General features: G+C 36.7%; 1 protein-coding gene across 1 annotated transcript in view; it reads left to right on the top strand.

Annotated features, from left to right (window-relative positions):
* SIL1 (SIL1 nucleotide exchange factor) overlaps positions 1–16115 on the top strand; it is a 63284-nt gene that overhangs the window by 10851 nt on the left and 36318 nt on the right. Inside the window, exons 5-7 of the mRNA XM_070738328.1 lie at positions 2948–3056; positions 4622–4813; positions 12939–13060. Coding sequence (XP_070594429.1) covers positions 2948–3056; positions 4622–4813; positions 12939–13060 — 423 coding nt within the window. The remainder of the gene's footprint in view (positions 1–2947; positions 3057–4621; positions 4814–12938; positions 13061–16115) is intronic.

Here is a 16115-nt window from a genome sequence, read left to right as displayed (position 1 = left end):
TCCTTTGAAGTAAAGATTGCATTTTAATGGAAAAGAAACATTTATGCTAATTAGCATGTTTAAATCTGAGGACCCAGAGATTAAGACTTTGATGCAACATGAAAAGTACATAATTTGAGCAACAAAATATTTAAAAGATTATCTTGCAAGGGACAATTTTTACAAAATACTAAGTAGTCCTCAACTTACGACCACAATTGAGCCCCAAATTTCTGTTGTTAAGTGAGACATTTGGTAAGTGAGTTTTACCACATTTTATAATCTTTCTTGCCACAGTTGTTAAATGAATCACAGCTGTTGCTAAGTTAAGTAACCAGGTTTTTAAGTAAATCTGGCTTCCCCATTGACTTTGCTTGACTTTGCTTGTCAGAAGTTCGCAAACATGATTCCAAGACACTGCAGCCATCATAAATGTGAGTCAGTTGCCAAATGTCTGAATTTTGATCACATGACCACAGGGACGTTGCAATGGTTGTAACGGTGAAAAATGGTCAAAAGTCACTTTTTCCCATGCTGCTGTAACTTCAAACAGACACTAAATAAACTTTTGTAAGTTGAAGACTACCTGTATATGGAAAGGTTCATGATGATGATGATGATGATGATACTACTACTACTACTACTACTACTAATAATAATAATAATAATAATTTATTAGATTTGTATGCCACTCCTCTCCGAAGACTCGGAGCGGCTCACAACAACAATACATAGTATACAAATCCAATATTTAAAAACAATTTAAAAAACCCCTTATAATAAAAAGTAATCACACAACTCAAACAAACCATACATAAACCATGATAGCTAAAGGGTATATCAATTTCCCCATGCCTAATGGCATGGGTGGGTTTTCAGCAGCTTGTGAAAGGCAAGGAGGGTGAGGGTGGTCCTGATCTCCTGGGGAGTTGATTCCAGAGGGCTGGGACTGCCACAGAGAAGGCTCTTTCCCTGGGTCCCACCAGATGGCATTGCTTAGTTGATGGGACCCGGAGAAGGCCAACTCTGTGGGACCTAATCCCACAAGGCACGCATTTTAAGGTCTTCCTGCAGCATTATAGTGTTGAATTTTGTTGTCTTCAGTTGGGAACCCTAACTGTTGGTGAAACTGGAGATCTTTGCAATTTTAGAAGCAAAGTCAGAAAAGTAGTACCACTGCTTTTCTATCATGGGTCCCCTTTCAATGGATAACATATGAAGACAAGAGATCTGAATTTCTATTTTATGCTCTCTGCCTTCCCTTAGGAACATTGATTTGCTTATTGTTTCCAATTGGCAGGTTTTTAAATTTTTCTTTAAAAGAGGTACTATGGTTCTTTACCTTTTACCAGTAATGGCGAACCTATGGCACGTGTGCCACAGGTGGCATGCGGAGCCATATCTGCTGGCACATGAGCCGTTGTCCTAGTACATCGTCAGCATGCATGTGCGTGCCAACCAGCTGATTTTTGACTTGCATGGAGGCTCTGGGAGGCCATTTTCTGCTTCCGGGAGGCAGTGGAGGGTGTTTTTGCCCTCCCCAGGCTCTAGGGAAGCCTCTGAAGCCTGGGGAGGGTGAAAAATGGGCCTACTGGACCCACCAGACATTGGGAAATGGGGTTGGGAGGGGCATTTTCACCCTTCCCAGAAGGCCTCTGGGGGCTGGATGGACAGGAACTGAAGAAAAAGCAGTTGCTGCCAACCTGCCTTCCATTGAGGACCTGTATACTGCACGAGTCAAAAAGAGGGCGAGGAAAATATTTACTGACCCCTCGCATCCTGGACACAAACTGTTTCAACTCGTACCCTCAAAACGTCGCTACACAGCACTGCACACCAAGACAACTAGACACAAGAACAGTTTTTTTCCAACCGCCATCACTCTACTAAACAAATAATTCCCTCAACATTGTCAGACTTTCTACTAAATCTGCACTTCTATTCTACTAGTTTTTCTCATCATTCCTATCACCCATTTCCTCCCATGTTGACTGTATGACTGTAACTTGTTGCTTATATCCTAAGATTTTTATTAATATTGCTTCTTCATTGCTTATTTGACCCCTATGACAATCATTAAGTGTCATACCACATGATTCTTGACAAATGTATATTTTATTTTATGTACGCTGAGAGCATATGCACCAAGACAAATTCCTTGTGTGTCCAATCACACTTGGCAAATTCTATTCTATTCTATTCTATCCTATCCTATCATATCGTTATGAATATGTGGAAAAATAAAAACCAGAGTGCCCCAATTTTTTTTAAAAAAATTACACTCTAATCAAGGCATTTTTATAACCCTATACTGGACATGTGTTTTATCACTCTCTTGTCTTCCTGTCCACCTGTTATCTCCTTTTCTTTTCATTTATTGATTTATTCATTGTATGTTTAAAGCGTTTCTTAGTTTTGCAGAAACTATATATTTCGGGTCCCCCGTTTGCCTTCTACAGAGATATGTACTCTGAACAGAGAAAATACTTTTCACTCTAAATCAGCTCTTGAATTATCTGGGTCTTTCTTTTAGATGACTTTTTAAATTAAAATGGACATTAACATAAGGTGACCAGATGTCCCACTTTTGGTGGGATAATCCCGCTTTTGAACAATTTATCCCGCGTCCTGCAGCTTTTAAAAAATGTCCTGATTTTTTTACAAATGGGACATCTAGTCACCTTAGATTAACAATACAGGGATATTAGCACATAGGCAAACTTTCTGTCCATTTCTGCAGATGGCTTTGGAGCATAGTCTAAATGATTGTAGATTATTCTTAAAAACCTACACAGCCTTGATATTAAAACAATATATGAGTAAAACTTGCCTTTTGCCATATACTGTTTCCTCCATTTTTTTTGGGGGGGGGGCTTATTTAAGTAAGTAGGGTCAGAATGTTTTTTCTGAAGCGGATATATCTGTTCCATTATTGACATGTTGTTTATGGTTTATATTTTCACGCTAGGCTAGGCCAAATAGATATTGATCCAAATTCATTCACAACGCAAGAACTCAAAAGGGCCTTGGCTAAAATGAAAGAAACTACAAAAGCGGACGATACACCAGAAGAAAAGGTATGATATAAATCTGGGAAGGCTGTTGAACCCTTAGCACTCATACCCTTAAATTCAGTGGGGAAAATGTTGATAAAGGAAGTAAAATCCACGACACAAATGTGAACCAAGAAAATGGATGCGGCTTGGTCTGGCTGAATCCCGATAATCTCTACTTCCTTATCACGTCTGTTTTCTTCCCCGAAAGAGCAAGTGAAACAACCCTCCATTTTCAGTGCAGGGACCCACATTCTTTTTTTCCAGTTTTTGAATGACATCCAGGGAACATATACTGGTATTAACCAAGACAGTGGCCCACAAATCTTGTAAACAAACAAACAAGCAAACCAAACTATCCGTAATTTAATTTGTAATTTTAATTGGTGAAAATAAAATGTGGTCAATAGGCACACAGTTCATGACGTATCATTGTGTTCACATTGCAAATTACAATTGGGAGATCCCTTTTAGAGCAGAGTTCCCCAAAGTTTCTGGCTTTACGGAATGGCAGGGAGTGGATGGTTCATGTAACCAGCCGGCAAGCGTGCGCACATCTCCATTTGCACGCATGAACACCTGTCGCTCACGCAAATGGAACTTAAATGCACAAGCTCCTCTGCTGCGCGCGGAAGTGAGGATGCACGCATGGGTGCCCGCCGGCTGTTTCCATAGTCCAGTTGCAAACTCCTCACAGCCCACTAGTGGGCGGTGGTCCACAAGTTGGGGACCCTTGTTTTAGAGGGAATCTGGGTAATGTGCCTCTGCTCTAATGAACTAATCTTTCTTTGGCTTCTAAATGCCTTTCTTTTTTTATTTTCTAATGCTTTTGTGAGGATCCATGCACGACAGCAGGTAAGGAAGCTAATTTAATATTCATCAAAATGTGCATCCATTTATTTTTTACCTACAGGATTCAGATGGAAATGATTTCGATTTTTTTTTTAAATTAAAAACTCGGGCAGTTCCCAGACAATTGCAGCAGGTGTTCCAGTTTTTTTATAAAGACATTTGAGCATCAGCTCATTGCCTACCCAATAAAAAGCACCTGAGAGTGTAGCAGATGAGCAGCTGAAAGACCACATTGTGTTCTAACATTGCCGAGTCTTTTTCATGTCTTTTTCACTTTGTTCAGTCTCATTCTAGCATTTAGATGTTTCAAACTAGGGGCCTGATTCTTTGCTTTCTGAATGCATTGGTTCAGTGCATATATCAGTTGACATTGAGCAGGGGATTATTACCAGTAGAAAGCAAAACAACAGAAATAACAGACATTGAGTAGAAATGGATTCCTTAAAATCTAGAGGGTTGTTTTCTTTCTCTTTCCCAATCCCTATCCCAGTTTCTAGAAAGAAGCAGCTCTAGAATGGGAACAGGAATCTTACAAAAACATAGATTGGAATTATTAAGGGCTATTCATTCATTCATTCATTCAATCATTCATTCATTCATTCATGTACTTGGCCCCAAAGTAACAGATGTTGTTTATGTGGAATTAAGAAGCAGCATTTGTTTGGAGAAACGATCATAAGTATCTGCGTGTTTACCCTTGGCTTACAGTCGTTTGGTTTGCTGCCGCCATTTTCTAGGCTCATCGGGAAGACCTCCAACGTAGATTCCGTTCCATCGAAAAGCTAAAAGAAGAATTCAAAGAGCTTAATCTGCAGCTGGAAACCGACCTTGAAATTATGCTTAAACTAATCAACAAATTCAACAATTCAGCTTCAACCCTTGAGGAGAAAATCGCAGCACTTTCCGATCTTGAGTACTATGTCCATCAGGTAAGGGGGGGGGGGAATTAAAAAGTTGTAAGGGGAATTCCTAGAATTGACATTTACGTGACCACATGTTTTTGTAGACTAGTACTGTACTTATATACTACTCCACAGTGCTTTTTCTGAGCTGTTACAAATGACAGTGTATTGCCCCCAATAATCTGGGTCCTCATTTTACTGGCTCAGAAGGATGGATTGCTGAGTCAACTTTGAGTCGGTCAGGATCGAACTTCTGGCAGCGAGCAGAGTTTGCTTGCAGTATTGCATTCTAACCACAGTGAGCAGAATTTTTTTTTTTCAATTTTTTTATTATTTTTTTCATAAAAAACAAACAAATACATACAAACAATAAACATAAAGTGGGGGTGTATTTCCCCCGCTTCTTATGAAAGTACACATTCAAATGTAGAAAAAGAATACATAATTAAATATGTGTTAACTATTATAGAGAAAAAAGTTAATAAATTTGAGTTAAGGTTTTACAAATCTTAATTTCGATGTAGGTGTTAAATAGGGTTAGTATAACATAATTACCAAAGAATACCTTTAATATGATCCTAATTACTATAGTAAAATAATGTCAAACCTTCAGTCCAAACAATTAAGCTAAATTCAACTATTATACATCAAAGATCTTGGTATATTGCTTATACTTATACATACACTACTATATCATAATCGTCAAAAAGTCCTTTTAAACTAATATTAATATTGTTATCACCTAGGTAAAAACTAATACAAAAAAAAACAACTAAAGATCAATCTATATGTCTTATTTTTTCTTATCTATCCATTTATAAACATTGTTCCATGTTTCATAAAATTTAGTATCCTCTTGATCGTTTAATCTTCTTGTCATCATGTCCATTTCAGCGCAATCTAATATTTTTGCTATGACCTCTTCTTCCTTGGGGATTTCCTCCCCTTTCCAATTTTGCGCATATATTATTCTAGCCACGGTTAATATGTGTATAATTAAATAAAAAATTTCTTTCTTGTAAGTCTGATTTGTGACACCTAGTAAGTAAAATTCCGGGGTATTATCTATATCTTGCTTTATTATTTCTTTTAATATTTTTTCAATCATCTTCCAATATGTTTTTGCTTTGCCACATGTCCACCATTGATGATAATAAGTTCCTATATCCTTCTTACATTTCCAGCATATTGGGGATGTTTTGGGAAACATTTTTGCTATCCTATTTGGTGGGAGATGCCATCTATAAAACATTTTAATTTGATTTTCTTTTAGGGAAACTGATTTAGTCATTTTCCAATTATTAATCCACACTTTCTCCCATGTATCTATATCTATTTCCTTGCCAATATTTCTACACCATCTTATCATAGTATCTTTTAAAGTCAACTCTATATTTTTATGAGCGATAAGTAATTTATATATTTTCCCTATCATTTTTGTTGAATTAGTGGTAATTAAAGTAGTTAAAGGATTCTTACTTTTATTAAAAATGTAAAGAGTTTTATCCTTCTGATATCTAGATCGGATCTGGGCGTAGTGCCACCAATCTATTATTATCCCTTCTTCTTGTAGTTCAATTCTAGATTTAAGCTTCATCTGATCATTTAATAGTTCTTTATATCTATGAGTTATTTTCTTGTCCTTTATAGACTTTGGATGGGTTATTGCTTCTAAAGGAGCTAGCCATTCTGGGATACTTAAAAAATGATTTTTCTTTATGTCTTTCCATACTTCTAATAAGTATTTCCTTAATGTATGCCTTTTAAAATATGAATGGTTTTTGTCCTTATCATACCATAAAAATGCATGCCATCCAAGCATTAAATCATGTCCTTCTAGGTCAAGTATTCTTTTATTATCTAGGATTATCCAATCTCTAAACCATGTTAATGCAGCGGCCTGATAATATAGTTTCCAATTTGGAAGGCCAAATCCTCCTCTTTCTTTAATGTCTTCTAAGCAATTCATTTTTATCCTTGCTTTTTTGCCTTGCCATATAAATTTTTTAACTAAGTTTGTTAAAGTTTTTAAAAAGATTCCCCCTGGGTTTATTGGTATTACCTGAAAAAGAAATAAAACCTTGGGTAAAATATTCATCTTAATTGTTGCAATTCTTCCTAAAAAGGATATTTTCAAATTATTCCACATTGCTAAATCTTTTTTAATTTCTGCTAGTAATTTCATATAATTATCATTTTTTAATGTTATTGTTTTCGCTGTTAAATTTATTCCTAAATATTTTACCTTTTTTACAGCAAATACTTTCTAGTTTAGTTTCTAGTGTTCTATTCATATTTTTGGTCAAGTAATGTGTTTTGCTTTTATTTATCTTTAAACCTGCTACATTTCCATATTGTTCAATGGTTTGTAGTAAAGTAGGAACTGTTGTAGTCGGTTCTTCAATTATAAACATTAGGTCATCTGCAAAGGCCTGGAGTTTATAGGTTTCATCTCCTACGGTTAAACCTTTTATTTTAGGGTCCGCTCTTATTTTAATTAATAAAGTTTCAAGAGTCATAATAAATAACAATGGTGATATAGGACATCCTTGGCGAACTCCCTTGTTTATATCAAGTGTTGGTAATTGACTATTATTCAGTATTATATTCGTTGTTTGTTTTGAATATATGGTATCTATTAGGTTAACAAATTTTGGACCAAATCTCATTTTATTTAATTGCATTTTTATAAATATCCAATTAACGTTGTCGAAGGCCTTTTGAGCATCTAGAAACATTAAAGATGCCGTCTTGTCTGGGTGTTGTTCATAGTACTCTAGTATATTTATTACAGTTCTAATATTATTTTTAATTTGTCTCCCTGGAAGAAACCCATTTTGGTCTTGGTGTATTATTCCATTTATAACTCTTTTGAGTCTCTCTGCATAAATGGCAATAAAAATCTTACAGTCTACATTTAATAATGATATAGGCCTATAGTTTTTAATTTTTTCTGGTTCTGTACCCTGTTTATGTATTAAGGTTGTCAGTGATTCTGACCAAGATTTGGGGATTTTTCCCTCAAGTCTACATAAGTTAAAAGTTTCTAACATATGATTTCTTATTGTTTCATTGTCTATCTTGTACCATTCTGCAGGTATGGCATCTGGGCCTGTAGCCTTATTACTTTTCTGTTTTTTAATTGTTGTTAGGAGTTCCTCCATTGTTATTGGTCCATCCATGGTGGCCTGTTGGTCTTCTGTTATTTGTGGTAAATTTGAAGCTTTTAAATAGTTAAAAACTTCATCTTCAATAACATGATCTTTAGCATATAACTCTTTATAAAAATTATACACAATGTCTGCCTTACCTTCTGTATCATATTTTATTATACCGTCTTTGTCTTCTAATTTTTGGATTAATTTTGATTGACACTGTTTTCTAAGTTTATACGCTAGCCATCTGCCGGGTTTATTTGCGTGTTCAAAATATTGTTGCTTTGCTCTTTTGATCTTTTCAGTTAGTTGATTTTGTTCTATAATTCTAATTTTATGTTTAATTACATTTATTTCTGTCTTTAGATCTCTGTTCTTAATGTGTTGCTGCGATAGGGATTCTAATTGTTTTAGTTCATTTGTTAATTGTAAGTACTCTAATTTCTTTTCCTTATTATGTTTTGCTGTATAAGATATTGTTAAACCTCTTATATACGCTTTAACTGTGTCCCATAAATTCTGTGGAGTAGTGTCTGATGTTTTGTTCATTTCAAAAAATATTTTTAATTCCTTTTCAATCCAATCCTTATATTTCTTATCATTTAATATATACCTATTCATCCGCCAGTTGTTCTGTTTATTATTCATCGTCATATAGACCACTATTGGGTTGTGATCAGCCCATGTATTAACGTCTATCTCGACCTCTCTTATTTGTTCTGCCACCGTTTTTGGTGCCCATAACATGTCAATTCTCGTCCAAATTTTATGAGGGTTGGAGTAGAAGGTAAATTGCCTTTTATGAGGGTGTCTTTCCCTCCAAATGTCACTTAGTAATAATTCCGCTTTCATTTTTTGAAAAGTACTAGGTAGCAAATTCCTTCTTGTTTTTTTACCTTTCCCCCTTTTTTTATTACCTCCCCCTCCTGAATGGTCTAGTTGTCTATTCGCGATAGCATTGAAGTCACCTATTATCAATACATTGTCAATAGCTAAGTCTATTATTATTTGGTGTAAATTTTTATAAAATGTCATTTGATCTTCATTGGGAGCATAAATAGAAACAACCACTAGAGGTCTAGGTTCAATATCAACTTGTACAATCAGTATCCTACCCTCTTTATCCTTATATATTTGTTTGGAATTTATAGAATTCTTAACATACATCACTACACCTCTTTTTTTTTGGTCTGCTAATGCAGCGTACATTTTTCCAATTTTGGGATTCAACAGTAATTTTTGGTTATCTTTTTTAATATGAACTTCTTGTAGTATTGCAATCTGAACATTTTGATTTCTAATTTTAGAAAAAATTTGCTTCCTTTTTCTTGGTTCGTTAAGTCCATTGACATTTACGGAAAAGATTTTTAAGTCTTTATTTATTGTCATTTAATGGGTTTTTTGGTTTCTCGCTGAGGTTGAACTCTTCTAGGACCTTGGTCCTGCTCTATTACTTGAGCAGTAGCCCCCAGATCTTCTTCTTGCTGAGTTGGTAATTTTTCCCCTGGTTGCTGTTGAGCTGGTTGTAGTTGGACCACTTGTTGCTTACTTGTGTGATCGGGGTGGCCAATGCCACTCTTTTCAAGAAAGTACATGGCTTGTTCTACGTTTTCCAATTTGTACCTTGTAGAACGCCATGTCAGAGAAAGTCCTTGTGGAATAAGCCAACGGTAAGTGATATTTTCTTTGATCAAAATTTTAGTTAAAAAGTGATAATCTCTTCTGTTTTCTCTGACACTTCTTGGAACTTGTTTTAGTATCTTTATTTCTACTCCATGTCGTTGGGGCGGGGAGTTTCTTGAATAATGAAGTATCTCATCTCGCAACGCCTTTCTTGTAAACTTAATATGTATCTCTCTTGGGAGGTTGTGTCGACGGATATAGCTATTCGAGATTCTGTATACTTCATCGATTTCTTTCAGTAAGGCTATAGGGTCCTCTTGGAGTATAGCTCCAATAATTTCCGCCATAGTCATTTTTAAATCTTCATCTTTTTCCTCTTTTCTATTCTGAAATCGAAGTCCGTATGAAGCTCGTTGCATCTCCAGCTGAATGATAGATTCATCATATCTTCTGTATCTTTCATCAGCTCTCCCTTCAAGATAGTCCATTCTTTTCTCATTTTTATCAGATTGCTCTTCAACTTTTTTAACTCGGTCATCACTTTCTTGAAGTGTTTGTTGGATCTGCTTTATCTGGTCTTTCATCTCGCCCATATCAGCTTTCATTTGGGCCATCTCCACTTTAAATTCTGCTAAGTCAGCTTTTATGGCTTCTCTTTGTTGTGTTGCCTCCTCCTTTATGGCTTCTCTTTGTTGTGTTGCCTCCTCCTTTATGGCCTCTCTTTGTTGAGTGGCGTCTTCTTGTGATTTAACCATGAAGTCCTTCAGAGTATTTAAAGTCTCGTGTATAGTTGCAAGGTTAGACTGCATTGTTTTGTCTTTGTCTTTATCTTTGGTAGACATGGTTAACACCTGGTGCGAGGGAGAAGAATGCGGTGACACTTGTGGAGAGAGGGTAGTTGGTGTAGTTTGTTTTTTTGCTGTTTTAACAAGGGTTGAGGTATGGGACATTATCAAATTAGAATCCACTATTTCAAATTTTAAAATTGGTTTCAATTTATATATAGTGAAAAAGAAAAAAATTACTATAAATTCCAAATCTGTTCAGTGTATTTTGTTAAAAAGAGAAATTCCCTTATAATATAACTATGCCAATTCAATAGCAATTCAATTAATAACAGAATTCAAAAAAGAGAAAGAAAAAAAATATTATTATTTAATGCCACAGGAAAAAAGAACAGGTATTAACCTTTGCAAGTAAGAGAGAAACAAGAAATAAAAGAAGGGAAGGAATATCAGCTATATGTAGAAAACAAAAGGAAAAGCATTGAAGGGAAAATTTTGGGAGGAGGGAAGGAAAAGGAGAGGGGGAAAAGAAAAGAAAAAAGTGAAAAGAGTTGTTCAAAAGGGGAAAGAAGGAGGGTAATATTTTAATTCAACTATTTAAAATAGAGCAGGAACCCAAGGGTTATTAACAATGCATATAGTTCAAACTAAACTTCTTCTAATAATAAAAATACCCAGGGATAGAAAAGAAAGTCAAAGGAAAGTCAGGAAGAAAACAAATAATTATTCAAAGACACAATAACAATATTATAAACTTAAGTTCTTCTTATAAATCCTGTAATTTTGCTAGAGAGTAGAGATGAAGATCCAAGTCTCAAAGGGTGAAGCTGTATTTGATTTCAATTCAAAATTCAAAGAGTAAGACAAATCAGAGGCTTGCTTGTATTCAAAGTGAAGTCAGTTTATTTTCCAAATTCAAAGCAGGAACAAAGAAACAGATCCCAAGATGGAGTCAAGTTAATTTCCGTGCAGCAGGACAGATGTTAAACAAAAGAATTCTCAACAAATAATCCAAAAGGAGTCAGCAAATAATCCAAAAGGCTCAGCAAGTAATCCAAATAGGTTAATCCAGCAATAAGTAATCCAAAAAGGAAGTGATTTCAATCTCTTCTAGATTCCATTTAGTTCATAGTTATTAAGTTATTTCATGTTATGAAAAAGAGCAACAAGAAGAAAAAAAGGCAGCAAGACTGTGTTCCTCCGCTTCAAAAATTAAGCCCAGAACATTATGATTTTAAGAGTCTATCAAAAACAAATTCTGATCATCACTAGGAATTTCCTTTAGCAGTTAGAATTTTCTAAATAGTCATGTCAGATTTAAGCTATTTGTTAAACCATAAAGTCAGAAAATTATTTTATAGGTTCCAAAGTTCACGTTCAAGATGGAAAAGTAAAAGTAAAAAAAATTAGGTCCGGCTGTTATTTGCGGATGAGTTCAAACAGGGAAAAACTTTCACTTTCGCCCTGAAGAAAAAAAGACTTTTACTTAAAACTTTCACGATCTGCTGGTTTTAAACACGAAACGCAATGGAAATTTTTACCTTAGGTCCTTTCTCTGCTATATTCTTTTTCAATGAAGATATTTTGTACTTTCACTTCTTGGATCTTTTCTTCTTCCCGCTGAGTGAGGGGAGAAAGCGCTGGCCGGTCCTCTCAAGCAAAGAGGAGCGGTTCTCCCGTCTCCGAAGCTGCGGGGCGAACCGCTGCCTCCGGAGTCCTGGCGATGGGTCCTCGGGCAGAGGAGAGCCCCCTGTTCATGGATCGGGCCAAACCGGAAGACCACAGTGAGCAGAATTGCTTGCAGTACTGCATTCTAACCATTGCATCTGTAGAAACAGGTGTTAATGAATTAACCCTTCCTGAATAAAAAAACCTCATTTGTTCAAATTTTGAATCATGCCTGATTTGAATTGAGTACTACAGCAGTCTTCTTTTACAAAGGCTTTCCCTGATTCATCAAGGCTAACATTAACTCTTTCTCTTAATCACATCTCTTGTCAGCTTAGTCATTTTACGATCAATGTTCTAAATTCTCATTCAACATCATTTGTACTGGCTGACGAGTTTCTAATCTGCTTATTATTGCCTCCCAAGTGATTTAAAAAACAACTTCCTAACCTTATTAATTAAGTCTTTCTTAGAATACCATTTAACTCACTAGATTCCCTGGGATGTATTCTAAAGAAATACGAACTTTAGCTTTCTTCCTTTTAGTAAGTACATTGTTTGTACAGGAAATTTGCAAGCTAATCATAGTAACTGAATTTTCAATTAATCCCTCCAGGGCTGATTATAACTAAATAGCAGTAGGGTTGCATCCAGAGATCCCGTGGGTGGGATTCTACTCAAGGAATATTCTCTCTATAAAAAAAAAATACTGGCAGAATGTGTGACCTTTCACAACATCATGAAAGATTGCAAAGAGGCTGGGCCCAAAGTTGCAGCGGCGTTATTTGATTTGAGGCAAGAGGTTTTGCATTTGATTTCAAAGCCTCTTCACCATTTAACTTCTAGAATGCATGAATATCTCAGTATGTATGTATATTTTAATGTAGTACTTACCTGAATGTGGAACTGTATCTTTCATAGGTGGATAATGCCAAAGATTTGCTTTCCTTTGGTGGTCTGCAACTTTTGATTAATGGGCTAAACAGCAGTGAACCACTCATGAAGGAATATGCCTCTTTTGTATTGGGAGCTGCGCTGTCCAGGTGAGAGCCTCTATGAATAACTCTTGTTTTAAGAATCTGGGTAAAAAAATAGCAACCCAAAGAACATGTCAATTTTGGATACTTTGTTTCCCCCCAAAATAGAACCGGGCCTTATATTAATTTTTGCTCCAAAATGCATTCTGGGGCTTATTTTCCAGTTAGGTCTTATTTTGTGGAAATACTGTATAGTATAGTGATATCTCGTCTTACAAACCCCTCGTCATACAAACTTTTCGAGATACAAACCTGGGGTTTAAGATTTTTTTGCCTTTTCTTCCAAATATTTTCACCTTACAAAACCAAGCCGCCTGCCACTGGGATGCCCCGCCTCCGGACTTCTGTTGCCAGCGAAGCGCCCGTTTTTGCACTGCTGGGATTCCCCTGAGGCTCCCCTCCATGGGAAACCCCACCTCCAGACTTCCGTGTTTTTGCGATGCTGCAATTTCGCTGGGGCTCCCCTCGCTGGGAAACCCCACCTCTGGACTTCTGTAGCCAGTGAAGCACCCGTTTTTGCGCTGCTGGGATTCCCCTGCTGGGATTTCCCTGCAGCATCACAAAAACACGGAAGTCCGAAGGTGGGGTTTCCCATGGAGGGGAGCCTCAGGGAAATCTCAGCAGCGCAAAAACGGGCGCTTCGGCTGGCAAAAGAGGTGAGTTTTGGGCTTGCACGCATTAATCCATTGATTCCTATGGGAAACATTGTTTCGTCTTACAAACTTTTCACCTTACAAACCTCATCCTGGAACCAATTAAGTTTATAAGACGAGGTATCACTGTACTAAATGCATCTGTCTGGCTGACAATCTTAACTCGGGCTTATTTTAGGGATAGGGTTTATATATTATGAGGGATCCTGAAAAATCATGCTAGGATGGATTTTGGGTCTTGTTTTGGGGAAAATACAGTAGTTCTCAACTTAACACAGTTCAATCAGTGACTATCCGAAGTTACAACAGCGCTGAAAAAAGTGACATGGCCATTTTTTGCACTGCCCCATTTAGTCACGTGATCAAAATTCAGAAGCCTGGCCACTGACTCCTATTTATGACGGCTGTAGTGTCCCAGGGTCATATGATTCCCTTTTGCGACCTTCAGACAGGCAAAATCAATGGGGGAAAGCCGATTCACTTAACAACCGTGTCACTAACATCAGCTGCAGTGATTCACTTACCAACTATGGGAAGAAAGATTGTAAAATGGAGCAAAGCTCACAACGACTATCTCCCTCAGCAACAGAAATGTTGGGCTCAGTTGTGGCCATAAGTTGCAGACTACCTGTACTACGAGTACAGCTTCACAATTCCAGATCTGAATGTGGCTCCTGTTGTCACAACTGATCGATCCTAAAGTAAGTACAGTAAAAATACCCTGCAGTTATTATTATTATTTATTTATTATTATTAGATTTGTATGCCGCCCCTCTCCATAGACTCGGGGTGGCTAACAACAGTAAAAAGACAGTATGAACAAATCTAATATTAAAAGTAATGTAAAAAACCCCAATTTAAGAAACCAACCATACATACAGACATACCATGCATAAATTTTATAAGCCTAGGGGGAAGGGAATATCTTAGTTCCCCCATGCCTGACGACAGAGTTTGGTTTTAAAGAGCTTACGAAAGGCAAGGAGGGTGGGGGCCACTCTGACATCTGGGGGGAGTTAGTTCCAGAGGGTCGGGGCTGCCACAGAGAAGGCTCTTCCCCTGGGTCCCGCCAAACAACATTGTTTAGTCGACGGGACCCGGAGAAGACCAACTCTGTGGGACCTAACTGGTCGCTGGGATTCGTGCGGCAGAAGACTGGTCCGATGCCATGAAGGGCTTTATAGTTGTTAAGTAGCTCTAGATGGCTGTTTTTAACCTCTTTTGGAATTTGGAAAACAATTACCCACCTGCTGAAATGTGACTTTCACATAGCGGATTGCTGCCCCCTTGACACAGTCAGATGAGGTTGTCAGAGTACTGCTTCATACAACAAAAAAACGAGCTGGAGCATACAAATTTTGGGGAAATAGCTGGTACTGTAATTAGATTTTAAAGTATCTTTGCTGAAAGGATTCTATTGTCAGAAACATAGCATATCAAGAGGAATAGAAATGCTGAAACCCACCTCTCATTTGACAGCCCTACATTAGTCTATCATGGGTATCTTTCAGATCTCTTCTCCAATCAAAATTTTGAACCAGTTCTTTCCTCTTCAATCTTTAGGATGCCATTAAGATTTTAAAGTGCCCTTAGAAACTTGTCCATGAACATCACTACCTTTGGAAATTGCTTAACCCAGCTCCACCTCTTGTGGCTTGGTTAAATATGTATAGATAGGTATTGGACATGTCATGTGAACATCAAAACCACCTTTATATGTGTGTGTGTGTGTGTGTGTGTGTGCGCCACCATTTTTGCTAGTTTGTCTATGCTTTCCTATAAAGCCATATTTCAGAAGGCCATCCTGTATTATGTTGCAGGTTAGCAAAATTACGTTTTTTAAAAGTCAGTTGGAACACTTCCAATCCATTATGTTGTCAGATATATTCCAAAGTATTCATTTCGGAATTCATTCTGTGTTTTGACCTGGGACTTGATTAGTACACTATGTTGGCAAACACCATCTTACCCGTTGGCATTTTAAGTGCCTTAAACAAAATAAAATCAATAGAGAAATTTAGAGCTGAAACTGCACATAAACTTGCACTATTGATTTAATGGACTATATAGAAATTGCCTAAATGCATGTCAGTTGTAAGATATAAACTGTAGAATCTTAAAACAATAGAATTGAATGCCAAACAATAATAAAAATAATAACAACAGAGTTGGAAGGGACCTTGGTGGCCTTCTAGCTTTGTAGCACTCTTTGAACCCCCCCCCCAAATAACAGATTTCATAATGTGTGAACCAATATGTATTGTCTATGTCAGATAATAGCTATTATCTTCTGTTCATTCAGCTATCTTTCAAATGTGTTCATGTTGGCATAGGTTAAAATGTCACATCATCTGAAATGTACCTATTCAAAGGCAAATATATTCAAACCTTTTATAATTCAGCGTATT

This window comes from Erythrolamprus reginae, chromosome 1 (genome assembly GCF_031021105.1).
Source record: "Erythrolamprus reginae isolate rEryReg1 chromosome 1, rEryReg1.hap1, whole genome shotgun sequence".
NCBI classification, from domain to species: domain Eukaryota; kingdom Metazoa; phylum Chordata; class Lepidosauria; order Squamata; family Dipsadidae; genus Erythrolamprus; species Erythrolamprus reginae.
The sequence above is the reverse complement of the archived record's forward strand: the minus strand, read 5'-3'. Positions and strand labels throughout refer to the sequence as shown.